Genomic DNA, 17,204 nt, shown 5'->3' on the forward strand with positions numbered 1-17,204 from the left:
CAGCCCCGAATCGGACGCACCCTTGCCGCTACCGCTGCCGCCGTGCCCACTGCCCGCCCCATTCTTGCTGGAGGTCTAGCCGGAGCCAGGTCCGCTCGGCCGCGCCTCCTCGCCCGCCGCCCAGCCGCCCAGGATGCTGACCTGCTACCTCGCGGCGCGCCCACCGCCGGCCCAATCCTGCGCCTCCTGCTTCCCCCCCCAGCCAAAAATACAAAGGCGGTCTGCCGCTCCCGCGGAGCAATGGGAAGCTGAAGCCGCCGGCGGTTTCAGCCTCCCTTTGCTCCACGCTGCTCCGCCCTGCCAGTCTTTGTGTTTTTGGCTGGGGAGGGGAGCAGGAGGACCTTCCTGACTCCCTCCCCCCAGCACTTCACCCAGGACAACAGGCAGGGTGAAGCAGCGTGGGGCAAAGGGAGGCTCAAGCCTCCTTTGGTGGTGGCGGCCGGCTTCCCGGTTTCTGAGTTTTGGGCTTGCACGCATTAATTGCTTTTCCATTGATTCCTATGGGAAACAATGTTTCATCTTACGAAATTTTCACCTTACGAACCTCCTCCCGGCACCAATTAAGTTCGTATCTTGAGGTACCACTGTATTTTAATATTAGATTTCTACATACTTGTACTGTATTTATTGTTGTACGCCACCCTGAGTCAGTTGAGAAGGGTGGCATAGAAGTCTAATTAATTAATTAATTAATTAAAACAATAACAGTAATAATAATAATAATTAGTAATAGTAGTAGTAGCAGCAGCAGCAGCACTACTATACTACTACTACAACTATTTCATTTTCCCCACTATGATGTCGGGGGCTTGAAGCAAAGTGAGGAATGAGAAAAAAATGCTACTTTCTTTTTCCTGTTTCTTCTCACTCACTAAGCTATCTGAGGGGTCAGAGACTTGGCATTATGTTTATCTAACTTTATTTAATCTATATCTGTCTATCTGAATGCTTCCCCTCACTTTTATTGCTATCATTTTAGTTTTATGGCCACTTTTTGCTAGTAATTGGAACTTGCATAATGTTTCTTCCCCTTTGATACTCTTCTACAATTTCAGGGTTTGTTATTTCTTTCCATGCTACATGAAGATAGGCCAACAGCTGAAGCTTCCCCATTCTCCCTTCTTGTCCTGGGGTTTCATTTTGATTCCACGGGAACCTATTTTGTTTCCAGATTTCCTTCTGGATTAATCACCGATTCAGAACCAATATCTTGATAATCTTAAAGAAATAGTTTTGTTGTGTTTGTTCCTCCTTCTAGGATCCACTTTGGGCAGATTACAAGCAATCAGCTCCTTGTTCAGGTTATGGAGAACCTGAAAAAAACTACCCTTTCCAGAGTCAGTCAAGTAAAAGTAAGTGCAGTGGCACAATATTTCTCCATATTTAAAAAATGGTGGTTTGGAATTTAGAAACAACCTGGTTTAAAATTCTGGTCTGATCTCCCAAGCTTTGCAGCTCCTTATCCAGTGACATGGAAAAGGCAGCAAGTGAGTATCTCACTGGATACCATCTGCGGACCCTCTCTGAGGGGGTCAATAATTCCCCCTCCACCCGGGTGATGGACGGACAGATAGAATTGTCATACAGAGGCAAAACCCACAGCCACTTTGTCTTATCAGGGTTGAGTTTGAGTCTGTTGACACCCATCCAGACCCTAACAGCCTCCAGACACCGGCACATCACTTCCACTGCTTCGCTGACTGGGCATGGGGTGGGTATGTAGAGCTGGGTACTCGCCCAGCAGTTTCATGTAGATATTAAACAGCAGGGGGGAGAGGACCGACCTGAGGCACCCCACAAGGGAGGAACCTAGAGGTCAACTTCTGACGCCCCACTAACACCGACTGCGACCGACCAGAGAGGTAGGAGAACCATTGAAGAACAGTGCCTCTCACTCTCAACCCCTCCAGCTGGCGCAGAAGGATACCATGGTCAATAGTATTGAAAGCCGCTGAGAGGTCAAGAAGCACCAGGACAGAGGATAAACCCCTGTCCCGGGCCCGCCAGAGATCATCCATCAACACGACCAAAGCAGTTTCCATGCTGTAGCCGGGTCTGAATCCTGACTGTGGAGGGCCTAGATAATCGGCTTCTTCCAAGGACCGCTGGAGCTGGAGCGTCACCACCTTCTCGACAACCTTCCCCATAAAGGGAAGGTTGGAGACTGGACGATAGTTGTTGAGAATGGCTGGGTCCAGGGAAGGCTTCTTAAGGAGGGGGCGCACAAGTGCCTCCTTGTAGGGAGCCAGAAAGGACCCCCTCCCCAAAGAAGCGTTGACAATCTCCTGGACCCAGCTCCGTGTCACCTCCTTGCTGGCCGAGATCCACCAGGAGGGACACGGATCCAGTAAGCAGATGGCGGAACTCACAGCTCCAATGGCCTTGTCCACTTCATCAAGTGTCACCAGATGAAACTCTTCCCAGACAGATGGACAAGTACGGGCCCCAGTCACCTCGACTGACTCATTGTCAGTCGACTCTGTTTTCCAATCGGAGTGGTCCGCCCAGATCTGAGCGACTTTATCAGCGAAAAATGTGTTAAAGTCCTCGGCACTACTCTGCAAAGGCTCTCCAACTCCCCCCTGGTTAAGAAGGGAGCAGGTCACCCTAAACAGAGCGGCTGGGTGAGATTCCGCTGATGCAATCAAGGCGGCATGATACGCGTAAGTCTTAATATGAGCTCTTACAAGTGTTCGATCGGATTCGGACTTATTCTTCCTCCATCGCTTCTCTAGATGTCTCTTCTGGCGTTTCAACTCCCGGAGCTCCTCATTGAACCATGGAGCTCTACGGGGTCTAGTGCTGCGGAGAGGTCGCAACGGTGCAATCCGGTCAAGAGCCTCTGCTGCAGCCTTGTTCCAGGCCTCAGCAAGAGACTTTGCCGAACTGTGGACGAGTGCATCTGGAATAACCCCAAGCGCCCTCTGAAAGCCCTCTGGGTCCATCAGGCATCTGGGGCAGAACCACCTAGTCGGTTCCGCCTCCTTGCAGGGAAGGATTGGAGCCAGGAAGTCAAGCCGCAGTAGGAAATGGTCTGACCATGACAAAGACAACGCTTCTAAGCCCCTTAGTCTCAGACCATTACTCAATTGCTCAGAGAGGAATACCATGGTGGGTGCGTGCCCCCCCTCGTGAGTCGGACTCTGTACTACTTGAGTCAGGTCCATGGTTGTCATGGTGGCTAATACTTAGCTGCTATGATTTCTTTCCCCAATTTTGAATCCCTTCTAAAATAATAGAATAACATTTCCATTACCTTACAGTTTTAAAGTGGATGTCAGGATTATTAGACAATTGAGCATTGAAATAGTAGCAAGTAGTTATGGAACTAAGATGATGTTTTAATGGTTTTCCCGGTCTTTTCTTAAACTTGACTGTTTATTTGTTTTCTACCTTTAGGATGTTCTGGGATTTAATATGGCTGGTCTCCAGTTCCTAAAAAGAGAAATTGAAGCCAGGGATGAAGTGACTTTTTTTGCTGATGCTACTGACCGATTTGAGGAAAAAAAGAGGAAGAGAAAGAAGAAACAGAAGATGATTCTTACAATGTTATGAAGTGGTTCATTGAAGGAATTATTGTTGCCCGAGAACACTGTGATGCATGCTTCCACCTCTAGAAGGGGGAGTGACTCTCAAGGACTTGGGAAGAGGATGAGGGAACCAGACAAACATCATGCTGAGTATTTTTATCCACAATATTGAAATGGGTTGTAGGAGATCAGGACAATCTCTGCTTTTGACTGCTACATCTTCTGATCTGCGGCTTTTGCTCTTCTTTAAAAAGCCACCTCCTATCCCAGGACCCCACATTGACACTCATCTCACCCTTCATAATGACAAATTATGCAGATAGAGCTCTGAATGCCCTCTTGCTGTATGGATTAATTATTTTACTTTATTTTACAACAACATTATTCTCCCCACCCTCTGGGGGGGGGGGGAATGAAAAAACAGCAATTGTTCAGATTTGATCTATGTATGACATGCTTCACACAATATAGCATTTTAGCCTGGTCTGAGAATAGACCTTTCTTTGCAGTTTGAGAAAGTTTCATTTGTACTTGCTTTTCAGTCTTATTTTTGCTATTTAATGAATTTGTCATTTTAGTAGTAGTAGTTTGTATTTGACACATTATTTTCTTAGTTTTGGGATGGAAATGGGCTTGAGTGTTTTACTCATTTAAATGAAACTATCTTTTTTTCTCATAGACTACAAGACTGTTAGGATTATGTTTTGAGTATTGAGCTCAATTGCATATTAGTTGCCATTTGCAATTCCATAAATCATTTTGCTCCTCTATGATACAAACTCCGTTGTAAGCCTTGAAATCCCAACAAAATTCTTCCAGCTAACATATAAAAGTTAAAAATTAGCTCTCCAGATGTGTAACATGAGATGGAAATCTAATCTAGCCCAATAAGGAATCTGTTTTCCTCATCTCACGTTGAACAGTAGCACCAAAACATTCAGTAAGTTGCTCAGCATAAATGCATCTAAATCTTGCTTTTCTAGCAATATCAAAATATTAATAGGTTATCAATTCTATGTCACTATCAAAATTAGCTGATTTTGATGAATGCTGTGATGTTCTCAAGATATTAGAGATGTTGCACCAATATTGTGCTTTTTTAATCTTCAGCAAGATGAGTAGTAATTTGTTTACATTCCTTTTAAATTTTCATAAATCCAAACCAAGAGATTTACTGTAATGCAGAAATTTTCTTATTTATTGCTGCATGTTCATATTATATGCCCACAATTGTTTACAATAGCAATTTATATACAATGCATAAATATTAATTTAAAAACAATTTCATTAACCTTTGCACACATCGATTTACCATTCTTTGCATATTAAGAACGTTAGCACTGCAGGACAGTCGTAATATTGGAAAAAATTAATCCGATCTGCTCTGCAAAACAAACATAAAAACATTATGTAAGCATATGGACAAATTTCTAAATAAGTTTTCTGATGTAACTTTCTAGGACAATTAACTTGACTGTCAAAATGCACATGCCTGCTAAATTCAGCAGGTAGATATACAATAATAATTTATCTTATTTGCTTTATGCATTTAAAGTACGGTAAGTTAGAGTAATAATAGAAGTGGAATTTTGCATTTTGACGTTTTCTTAAATATGGAATTCTTACTTAATGAAGCAGATGGCTTGAGACCACTTGTGACCTCTGCCCTCCTCTGAAAATTGGTGAAAGTCTGTCTAAAAGAAATAAAAGTCCTGTCCTACCCCCTATACTGTGAGCTGCCCCGAATCTGTGGAGAGGGGCGGCATACAAATCTAAATAATAAATAAATAAATATAGATCTTATTTTCCCCAAAAAATTGTCAAATTATCCAATTATTCTAAAATGATTTCAAGTTATGTCTGTATATAATTTGAACTTATGGATTCCTGTAGTTATTAATTTGTATTTTCTGATCACTAGATAAATATATTCCAAGTACTTTCTTGACTCAGGATGCAGAGATGACTGGCAGAAAGCAGTTGGCCAGACAAGAGTTGGGGGAAAGGAATCTTAATTTGCCAAATCCTTTTCTCACTGTTTCTCTTTTCCTGGGTATAAGAAGCATACCACCTACCCCAATAAGTACATTCAAATGTGTCCACCAAGAATTCTGCAAGCTACTTCTTTAAAAAGTATGTATAGTGTACAGTGTCCCAAGAGGTATTATGCACATTTTTAATTGTGATATGTAACACTTAGGTATGTATTTGGCTGCTTCAATATTCTGGTGTTGTAATTCTCTAATTTAGGATCTGTCCCTATCAATGCCATTCATGCCTTTTACACCCAAATGGTCTCTTGGTTGCCTTCCACCCCCAGCTTCCTGAGGAGGTGAAGGGGGCGTTTGCCCAGCTTCACCTGGTGTATCAGTTGCGGCCCTATCTGGATAGGGCATCCTTGCTCACAGTCACTCATGCTCTTATCACCTCGACGTTCGACAACTGCAATGCTCTCTACATGGGGCTACCTTTGAAGAGTGTTTAGAAACTTCAAATCATGCAGAATGCAGCCGTGCGAGCTGTGATGGGCTTTCCTAGATATATCCATGTCTCTCCAACACTCTGCAGACTTCACTGGTTGCCAACTGGTTTCTGGACACAATTCAAAGTGTTGGTAATGGCCTAGAAAGCCCTACATGACATCGGACAAGATTACTTATGGGACCGCCTTCTGCCGCATAAATCCCAGTGGCCGGTTAGGTCCCACAAAGTTGGCCTTCTCCAGGTCCCATCACCCAGACAATGTTGTTTGGCAGGGCCTAGAGAAAGAGCCTTCTTTGTGGGGGCCCAGCCCTCTGGAATCAATTCCCCCCAGAGATTCGTACTGCCCCCACCCTCCTCGCCTTCTGCAAGAGTCTTAAGACTCACCTATGTCGCCAGGCCTGGGGCAATTAGACCTTGCCCCTCTGACCAATAAATGTGATGCATGGTGTGATTGGGTTGTCTGATATAGGGTTTTACTTGTACTTTTAAAATATATTAGATTTGTCCTGTCTGCTTTGTTTTTATACTTATTCTATGAGCCACCCCGAGTTTTCGGAAAAGGGTGGCATACAAATCTAATGAATTGAATTGAATTGCTAACCCTTTCCCCTCCAGTTCACCCCAACTCCTTCCTCCCAATAGTGGTTTAATTGCCACACATAAGCTCTCATTTAATATGGTTAAACCCAGACTTTCCATGATGAAATATAATTGCTTACATTAATGAGGAAGTTTATGAGGAAGTATTACTCTAAATTGAGAGACTGGACTTGTTGGAATCAACTGGATGCTGGAGGCTTGCCCTCCTTTGGGATAGTTTGATGGTCTCTCATCATAGATGATGTCTGTTAAGACTGGTGAAAAAGCAAGTTAAGGAAATACATTGTTTTGCCAAACCCCTTCCTGAGCCTTGAGTATAATAAAAGTATAATAAAGCATAACTACAGTCTTAAAAAGTGGCTGCCTGAACCACTAAATTCTATTTTTATTTTGGCAACAAAAACCATTGAGAAAATACAATGAGACATGATATTCCAGAGTGTTTTCTTTCTTACTCAGTTTTGCAGCGAAAATAGTAATGATGTCCCTGTGTCAGTTAGCTTACATTTGTGTCCATGTGGCACAGGGTCATAGGCCACATAAAGTAAACTATAGTTCCTTTTATGTTAATATAGCAACACATGTTTCACAGTGTGGGGCTGATAAAGAAATGCTGCATTATTCTCAGTTGCAGTAATGTGTGTTTGTGCTTTCAGATATTTCCTGGAAAATGCAATTTTCCTTAATATAGAAAAAACTAACAGGACAACAATAGAATACAGTGGAAAAACTCCAAAGAAAGCTTTTGTTATAAAATAGATTGAAGTGATATTCTGATTCTTAGAAATGTAATTATGTAAACATCTTTTTGACAATGTGCCAACAGCTGAAGTGAGCAATAGAAAGTAGGCATGACTATAACAACTTCCAAATAAACATGCATAATGTTTATGATGGATATTGCCTTGGAAAAGATTTACTGTGAAAGATAGCACTATAAACAAACAAAAACAACAAGGGTTGGTTACTAAATAAGTAAATAAGTAATTTAAAGAAAGTTAAAATTGCCACTTATAGGAATAAAGACAACAGTTTATCCTGTATAAATACAATATAGAACAAAAAAAAAAAACCACTGAAAGATATTTGCTTCCACAGGAAGAAATAGTGTTTCAGTTTCTGTTTGAATTTCAATCTGATGGGAAATTTTGTCCAAGCCCTCATCTTCCACTCCAATAGCCATGGCAAAGATCTCTATTTCCAGTGCAGTTTGCAGTCCAGCAGCAATCTGGAAAAGACAGATCATAAAATTCACCATGAAAAAAATTAAGATTCTTGCCTCCCACTCCCCACTATCTTGTCCTCTTTAAGTTATTCTTAATCATCACCCTAAATAAACTTGCTGGTAAGGCTTCGTTTCATTTGTGACTTGAATTTTCACCATAACATTTCTGCTATAAACTCTTCACTTGAAACTGATAAGAGTTGGCTTGTTTTGCAGCACCGAATGAAAGAAAGCTAAATCACATGCAATTTTCTTGGGTGCGAATAGTGCCAAACCATTTTTATGGCAATATACCAGTCAAGTGCTCAACATCGAATTTCCTTCCAGTTACTATACTGTATAATCCCTGAAACTGATGATACATCATTTGTACACAAAGAAAACCTAACAAATTGTGGATCAGCAGCATGTTAAAATTAATTTAAATGATTTCCCATGGAAAATCAGCCCCGAGTCTACAGAGAGGGGCGGCATACAAATCTAATAAATAAATATATAAATAAAAAGCTGCTGAAATATGTTCATTAGAAGGAAGATGAAGTTTTCTTAAAGCCTATATACATAACATATAGGAAACTGGCATTAGGAAATATCAAAAAAAGTAGATTACTACATCATTCTGTTAAGATACAGCAATCAGCCCATTTGTCCCAACACCCATGTATAGTCTGCCTGGGCATATATTCACTGGAGTAGCACTCATTCTTGGGGCAATCTGTTGGCTAAATGAAGAGATGCCTCACAGTTTGCATCAGACATTCTCATGTTATTCCAACGACTTCTATAATCTTAGTGGGAGAAGGTTCTGAATGTGCTGCACATTTGTACATGATCTTTCAGAACTGTTTGAAGTTTAAAAAACAAACAAAACCTAAGTTAAAAAAAAAGTGATAATTGCTCTCCACTACTGCAGAATAAAAGGCAGCACCTTTGGTATTTTTCATTTGTCTAACACAGGTTTTCTGAACTGTTATATTTTATTGTTATTTGAAAAGGGGTTATCTCAATAAACCTGGAGTATCAAATCAATCCCACACAGAAGATAATCCATTTTATGCCTCTTTATTAATTTGTTGCAAGTAGGTTAGACCAGGGACAGGCAAACTTGGCTCTTCAATGACTTGTAGACTTCAACCCCCAGAATTCCTGAGCCAATCATGCTAGCTCAGGAATTCTGGGAGTTGAAGTCCAAATGTCATAGAAGAGCCAACTTTACCTACCCCTGGGTTAGTCAGATATGCTTGGTCTCTTTTAAATCCTTAACTACTGTAGAGAACCCTTGGGATTGGCCATTAGCTCAGGAAAATCTTTAGTACTGATCATTAAACTATATTACATCCCTCTAAAATTATTCTATCTGTAGCTTATTTATGAGTCTTTGGAGAGGGGTGGCATACAAATCTAATAAATACATACATACATACATACATACATACATACATACATACATACATACATACATAAAAATCTTATTAAACTACTAGTTAGGAGAAAAATCTTCAGACTTCTCCAAAGGTGGCACTTCCTTTCTTTTAACGAGTTGGAGATGAGCAGAAGACAAAAGGCACTAATGCTAGTGGACTCATCCAATTGCGTAGTGTACTGACTTTTACTAATCACTAATCAGGACCCACATTATTCAGTGACAATTCAGAGGAAACAGACACTAGAGGGTATCAGCTAAGAAGCCCATAATATTCCACCAATTCAAGATGGATGGATAGCATTTTAACTCAGTTGTGAGGAAAGGCCCATAAGCCACAGTTAAGAAGAGTGGTCTGCCTGCAGAAAAAAATCAATTCAAATTATTTAAACACCCCTAGGACTTACAGGCCCTGGGGTGTAGTTCACTCGTAGTCCCGTAGAAGGTGGTGGTTGTTTCACCCGAAACCTGCCAAGTAATAGAAATGTTAATTTCTTTTTGTGCTAAATCAGAGAAATAAGAAGCAGACCATGGAAGAAGATGGGTCCACAGAGACATTGGCTTCCATAATTAAGATATTTTCAGTCTGGGACAAGAATAAGTTCAGTCCTGAAGGCAAAGTTTACATTTATAGCTTAAGAAGCCCCAAAATAACCACTTAAAATGGGTTAGTAAAATTACCTACATACAGCCCTTTTCATTTCTTTACCATCTTTATCTAAAATATATTTTTTCAGTCTGAAGGAAGACATATAGACAGTGTGGCATGGATATTTCTAGTGAAAATAGCATATTGCCTCCTTGTAATTAGTATTTGAAAGCTCATTTTATTAGGCCTCATTTGAAGCCATCTAAAGCTAAGTGTTTGTTCCCACTACAACCTATATGCATCATAAAACAGATGCAGCCCTCTTAATCTCTTCAGTCTGAAAACAGATAAAAGTGGTCTCAAAGAAGAATATGTATCTAAAGGACCAAAGTGAGACTGGGAGATAACCTATCTTCATTTTAACAACCTCCAGCTGTTCTCTGTAGTCTCTATCACTTATAAGGGAAAAGGCAAACTAATAAAAAGGCAAAGATCTTGGCTAAGGGATCAGTTGAGGACTTCTTATACCACCTGAATTAATGGGAAGGTTTTTATATAATTGTGCAGAAAACCTGGATCCAGACTATGGACAATCATCTAAGAAAGCTTCTCAGATGTCCTATTAAGAATCAGTCCAATTGTAACATTATTATTATTATTATTATTATTGTTATTATTATTATTATTATTATTATTATTATTAATTATTATTACTATGTCGCCAGGCATGGGGAGACTAACTATCTCTTCCCCACACACACAACTTTTTTTTCTGACTGTAATACATGAGAATGGTGTGATTGTGCAGTACCGATTGTTTTTAATATTTATGGGTTTTAAATTTAGCTTTTTTATCTAATATTGGATTTGTATTCTGTATATTGTGAGCCACCCCGAGTCTTCGGAGAAGGGCGGCATACAAATATAATAATAACAACAACAACAACAACAACAACAACAATAATAATAACAACAACAACTTAGATCTCTCCAGAAATGAATTTTTTAAACTATATCTTCAGTCGATGGCTGTAATTCTCATTTAAGATCCATGTGGAGCACAGTACCGTATTTTCCGGCGTATAAGACGACTGGGTGTATAAGACGACCCCCTAACTTTTCCAGTTAAAATATAGAATTTGAGATATACTCGCCGTATAAGACTACCCCTCTTCTGACTGTCAAAAACTGAGTCTAGGTCTATCATGTACTTGCATTGAGAAAAAAATCATTTCTGAACATGATAACACAATATTTTAATTACTAATGATGAAGATCTTATTGTTAAAATTATGAATGAATTATTTAGAGAGAGAGAGCCAAGTGGGAGCACTCTTCTGTCTATCTCTCCATATGTCTCTGTCTATCTGTCTTGTCTGCATCTCATATTTCTCCTCACCACAATTAAGTTTATTATTATAACTCATCATAATTTGTCAACACAAAAAGGTGAACCTGGCTATTTTTCTTTCTCCTACCATCTATTCTGTAGGTATCTTTCAGTCTAACATGCAGCATGCTGACACCTATGTGAGAATCTATTATGGAATGAGAATCTGTATGTGATATCATGATATGGCAATCCAAACAGCCCATCCATTTTTTCCTCTTTCCGCACTTTCTGTCTTTATCCTCTTGCAATGTCACTTAAACAGATTTTAACTTGTCGGGTTTAATTAGTGACCCTGCCAATTTTCAGTACTGTGCAGTGTGCTATGATACAGAGCAGGGTGAATAATATGACCTCAGCTTTTAAAGTTATTTTAAAATGTTGCCTAAGAAATATGGAAAGATGATTCTTTTTGGAGGAAAAGTACATTTTCAATGGTTAAACATAAGAACAAATACAAACAGGCAGAAATAAATGCATCCAGTTTAACATTCAATCATTTCCCTGGCTCTTTTTATTGAAATGAACAAGTTCATACATTCAATTTTGCAACCACTAATAATGTTGGTCAAGTAGGTACAAAAATACCTGGGGAAATGATCAAAGTCTTTCTCTCTGCCCCTCTCTCTCCCTCTCTTTCTCTCTTGCTATCTCTCTTTCTCTCTCTCTTTTTTTGCTTTCTCTCTTTCTCTCCCCCTCTCTCTCCTTCTCTTACTATCTCTTTCTCTCTCTTTCTGTCTCCCCTCTCTCCCTCTCTCTCTCCCTCTCTTGCCATCTCTTTCTCTCCCTCTCTCTTTCTCTCTCTCCCTCTCTTGCTATCTCTTTCTCTCTTTCTTTCCCCCCTCTCTCCCTCTCTCTTTCTCTCTCTCCCTCTGTTACTATCCCCCCTCTCTTTCTCTCTGTCCCTCTCTTGCTAACCCCCTGTCTCCCTCTCTTGCTATCTCTTTCTCTCCCCCCTCCCTCTCTTTCTCTCTCCCTCTCTTGCTATCTCTTTCTCTCCCCCTCTCTCCATCTCTCTTTCTCTCTCTCCCTCTCTTGCTATCTCTTTCTTTCTCTTTCTGCCCCCCCTCTCCCTCTCTCTTTCTCTCTCTCTCCTTCTCTTTCTCCCTCTGTTGCTATCCCCCCCTCTCTCCCTCTCTTGCTATCTCTTTCTCTCCCCCCCTCTCTCCCTCTCTTTTTCTCTCAGCAGCGGCAGCAGGGTGATCAGCTGTGAGGCGGAGCTACGGAACCGAGGCACAGATGGTGGTGGCTAGACATGTCGCGTGTGGGCTAGCCTGCGCTCCGCGCAGCCGCGCCCAGCTAGGAGGCGGTGTTCTGGCCCCCCCCAGCTGAAACTGACATCCGGCCGGGGCGATTCTTCCCCGGCCGGACAGGCACACTTGTGCTGCCAAAGGCAGCGTGTGGGCGAGCCTGCGCTCCGCTCAGGCTTGCCCAGCTGGGAGGCGGTGTTCTCGCCCCCCCCCCCCCCAGCTGAAACTGACGTCCGGCCGGGGCGATTCTTCCCCGGCCAGACAGGCACGCTTGTGCTGCCAAAGGCAGCGTGTGGGCGAGCCTGCGCTCCGCTCAGGCTCGCCCAGCTGGGAGGCGGTGTTCTCGCCCCTCCCAGCCATCGCAAATATCGGCGCCACTGTCCTATATCCGGCGTATAAGACGACCCCCCACTTTGGAAAAGATTTTCAGGGGTTAAAAAGTCGTCTTATACGCCGGAAAATACGGTAGTTTTGCCTATTAAACATACTGTTTGTATCATCAAATTTAGGAATGAAATTGTCATGTAATTAGAACTTCTGGAGGAAAGGGCCATGAGAAACAAAATGTTTGCTTCATTTAGACAAAACCAGCTGTCCAAAGAGCATACATTGGAAGTATCTCAGGCAGTTGCCTCCTTCATATTCCTGCTGGTGGCCTCATCCATAGCCCAAACTAGATTTTCCTCAAAAATAAGATTGTGATAAAAACTGACAGAAGAAGAAAAAAACTCCCACGTGACAATTCGTAAAATATCACCAGTGGTAGCATGATAATTCCTTCACAAAAGGAAGATTTCACTCTGAACTCTCAGCACAGATGTATTTTTACAGATGTAAACCAAAAAAATGTGTTTGAAATCCACTACGTTTCTTCCTGCATTGGACTGAAGAATTAACCTAAGTAAAGGTATTAGGATATTCAGTGGGAATGTCCATGAGCCATGGAACTAAATGGTCTTTGACCATCATAACTATCTTGCTTTTTATAAATGCCAGGAAAGATAATATTGTGCATTACAGTACTGTTCACCTTTATTCTAAATTCAAAATATTATTCTGCTGCAAAAGGATCCATCAGAAATGGAATTCAGTCTGATGCCACTATGGAATGTAGTTTCAATTGTTATAATGATTTTCACCTTGACTCCATGTTATTCTAGCAGAACCTTGATCATTAGAAATTTGTGCATCCTCATCAGTTCAACTTGAAGTCACTAAATGCTAACATTACAACAATGAGGATAGAAGGGAAATTAGGTAGGCATTTCATCTTTTGGACATATACTTTAAGGCAACAGATTTACCACTGCAATGTTTTGCCCTAAAAAGTGCCATCTGTATTATGCAAACTATATGCATAACTCAGAAGAACATGGCTACCACAAAGGCTTCTATTTTAAAAATTATTATTATTGATTAAATTCAGGTCCATCGGTTGGTGCTATTCTCGTATATTACATACCTGTAGTCAAAAGAGAGAAATTATCCTCATTCTTCCTCCTTGAACAATTTACCACTCCAACATTGTTCATATAGAAAAGAATCTGAGTTATCTGTGAACAACTCCATGGCATATCCCCAAACAACCAATAACCGAAATATTTTGATGTGTTATCCTTTGGCAGATACAAAACTTGCTACTAATATATACAAACCTGCAGAAGTCCATTCCAACATTCTTCAAAATCACTGTGGTTGAATAAGTGCAGCCCTCCTTAAGAATGCCAAATGTCACCTTTGGTGGGATAAGAAGGAATCCTGACATTTTCTGGGAAGGTGCTGTGACAGAGCTTGTGCGGACTTTGCCAGAAACAAGGTCTATATTCTTCACAAACAAGAGAGATAATTTAGGAAGGACAGACAGATCAGATTAGTATTCTGAATTCCCAACAGACTAACTATAAAATAATCATTTTTGTCAATTGGAACTTAATATACCTTGAATTATAAGTGGATTTGCCCATGTGAAATCAGTCCTGTGAATAATTTAACATGTAAAAAACTGTACAATATTTATTTGAACTTAAGGCATACAAGTCTATTTAACCTTCAGTGCACTCCTAGATGAGAAACAGAAATCTGTAATATAATTTTTGCTAAGCGTTTTATTTTTGTTTCAGTAAAATTATACTGCAAAGCTCCTTGGACAATAATGCATATTGAGTATTATTCCATAATGTCGTATAGTGCACTCCTACTTTTCAGTTGCCATCAAGCATGCTTTAGTCTTACACAATCAGATGGAGAGATCTTATTAAATAATAAGCTATCATTGGACCACATATGAGGAAAATAGGCAGAAACCATCCAACAACAAAAAGAGATGTTCACAGTGGAAGCAAAGATTTGAAATAAACTCCTTAGTTCCCAGTCCTAGCTTCTTCTGTCCTTGTGGATAAGAGGGGCAAAACTCCTTTTGTACTCAGTATATAAAGCAGCTCAGAGGGAGAGAAGGAGGAAAATCCTATTCTATTCTGTGCAATCCCCAAAACCAAGATATAAGCATTCCAGGATGACAGACTGGATTGGAATCTATGATTCTCCATTTGCTCAAAACCCTTTGGTTACTGTTTAGTAATAGCTGGGGGAAAAACAGCCACCTACTCATGGTGTAGGGGGAATCCAGTAACCCTAGGTATTTGAGTTGCTACTCTATATCTGCAACTTTTAAATAATTACTTGTTACAATCTGATATCATGATAGAAAACAAAACAACTGGAGCTACAAAACCTGGGTGGACACGGACAACTCGATGTCACTCACTCCCACCCAGTCACATGACCACCCCAGCCAAACCTAGCCAGGTTTTGTGACTCCCCGTGTTTTGCTTTCTATGGGAAATAGGTATCTTCTTCTCTGTCTCTCTCTCTCTCGCACACCCTCCCTCCCTCTCTCTCTCTGTCTATCTCTCTCTCTCATCTCTCTTTCTCTCTCCCTCTCTCTCCCTCCCTCCTCTCATCTTTCTTTCTTTCATCTGTCTTTTCTCTTTCTTTCTTTCTCTCTCTTTCTCTGTCTCTCTATGTCTCCCCCTCGCTCCCCCACTCTCTGTCTCTCTCTCTCTTTGTCACACTCTCTGTCTGTCTGTCTCTGTCTTTTCCCATTCACTCAGAAAGCCCTGTGTGCTCTCCTTGGGGCTTTTTGCTACCAGTTTTTTTTCCCTTCCTTTTCGAAATCCGGGCTGGCTGAGAAATGAGTGCAACCCATAATGGAGGCTTCCCTTCTCCTCCCTCTCCTCCTCTCACGACCCCCTGCACGTCTTCTGACCCTCCAGCGCTCTCTTGCAACACTCCATGCTCCTCCAGGCCTGGCCTGCTGAGGGGGGGCAGTAGCCCTGATGCCTCTGCTTCCCCTCCCCCACAGCACCAGCCACCAGTGCCCGAGGAAGGAACAGGAAACAGAAAGCGACACGTTTCAAAGGTGGCAAACAGTGTTCCACCATGAGCGCTGGGGCAGACTTCTCTGTCGTCCAACTTGCCAATGTCTCCCAGGCCATCAACCCCCCCACCCCACAATGGCCCCACCCCACAAGATCCGCCCCTGCCATTCTCTCCCAGCTCTCTTTGCTGGCAGCAAATGTACCACAATGAAGACGGGATGCTGTTGCCGCACAAAGGCAAGTAGAGGAGTGCTTTGCTCCTGCACTAAGACTCTGGCCATGGCACTGCCATGACAGGATGATGGCTCTTTCATCCTTCTGCTGCGACAGGGTGACACAGAGTTGCAGCAGAGAGCCCAAAGAGCCACATGTGGCTCTGGAGTTTCAGGTTGCAAACCCTTATCTTAACCAAATGGTTGAACTAGTCATGAACTGCAGGTAGGATATGTTCTTGGATCAAGTTCAACATTGAATTTCCTACCCAGCCAAAATAGCCCTCTGAGTTCCATCCACTGGATTTTAAGTCCAACAGTGCTGATATTGATTAAGTGCCAAAAAGGTGCTTCCTTGGAGTGGGCTGCTTTAGGAGAAAGATAATCATGGTAAAGCATTTATTTATAAACATATTCTATCTTTCCTCTAAAGAACTCAAAAGTGGTGTTCATGGATCACTTCTCATGTAATCCTCACATTAACATCACTTTGAGATCGATTGAACTGATGAAAAGGAATGTTTCTAATTCAACTAGCGAACTTCATGAACAAATTAGGATTTGGTAATTTGTCCCAGTCCAATACTATAATCATTGCATTGCATTGGTAGGAAAGCTTAACTGATTGCAGACTGTGCTGAAATTTCTAAAACTTTGGAACTGGATAGAAGACATGGTGATGCATTTTTCACACTTCTTTTAAGCACAATCTAACTAGAACAAAAAAGTTTCAGAAGACATAAACCATTCTAAGTATAATGAAGGTAAAGTCAAGGAAATTTAGAAAAAAAGGTAATAGTCTGGAAATTATGTTACCTTTTGCCTTGGTACTGATTGTGGCCTGTTTCTTTGTAACAAAGCAGGCAATTTCACTTTCTCTTTTCTTGGGGATCCTGTAACATCCACAAGAAGTGATTGAACTTTTGGATGGCTCCGGACTCCATTTTCACTTTCTTCTGCATCTGCAGAGAAGGAGAAGAGTTTTAAGGCTACAGTATATGCCCTAGTCTAATTTTACAATTTGCTGAAGTGTTAAGGCACAGTGATGGGATTAATTTTTTTACCAGTTCTGTGGGCGTGGCTTGGTGGGCATGGCATTGCTTGGTGGGTGTGGCTTGGGCACT

The 17,204-nt window shown here is 41.3% G+C and overlaps 2 protein-coding genes across 23 annotated transcripts in view; one reads left to right on the forward strand and one right to left on the reverse strand.

Annotated features, from left to right (window-relative positions):
• Positions 1-4,048, forward strand: part of WDR3 (WD repeat domain 3) — a 47,670-nt gene extending 43,622 nt beyond the window's left edge. The window contains exons 25-26 of the mRNA XM_070741997.1: positions 1,259-1,352; positions 3,400-4,048. Of these exons, the coding sequence (XP_070598098.1) occupies positions 1,259-1,352; positions 3,400-3,555 (250 nt within the window). The 3' untranslated portion in view covers positions 3,556-4,048. The remainder of the gene's footprint in view (positions 1-1,258; positions 1,353-3,399) is intronic.
• A 652-nt stretch (positions 4,049-4,700) lies between these two features.
• Positions 4,701-17,204, reverse strand: part of SPAG17 (sperm associated antigen 17) — a 130,528-nt gene continuing 118,024 nt past the window's right edge. For 3 of the 22 annotated variants that reach the window (XM_070741991.1, XM_070741980.1, XM_070741996.1), the window contains 6 exons: positions 16,897-17,045; positions 14,147-14,316; positions 9,670-9,730; positions 7,701-7,842; positions 6,734-6,871; positions 4,701-4,914 (listed from right to left, as the gene is read on the reverse strand). In XM_070741991.1, coding sequence (XP_070598092.1) covers positions 6,735-6,871; positions 7,701-7,842; positions 9,670-9,730; positions 14,147-14,316; positions 16,897-17,045 — 659 coding nt within the window. In that variant the 3' untranslated portion in view covers positions 4,701-4,914; position 6,734. Of the gene's footprint in view, positions 4,915-6,733; positions 6,872-7,690; positions 7,843-8,419; positions 8,562-9,669; positions 9,731-14,146; positions 14,317-16,896; positions 17,046-17,204 lie in introns of those variants that run through there. The other 19 variants (XM_070741989.1, XM_070741982.1, XR_011558222.1 and 16 more) reach the window with 16 other exon arrangements.

This window comes from Erythrolamprus reginae, chromosome 2 (genome assembly GCF_031021105.1).
Source record: "Erythrolamprus reginae isolate rEryReg1 chromosome 2, rEryReg1.hap1, whole genome shotgun sequence".
Lineage (NCBI taxonomy): Eukaryota > Metazoa > Chordata > Lepidosauria > Squamata > Dipsadidae > Erythrolamprus > Erythrolamprus reginae.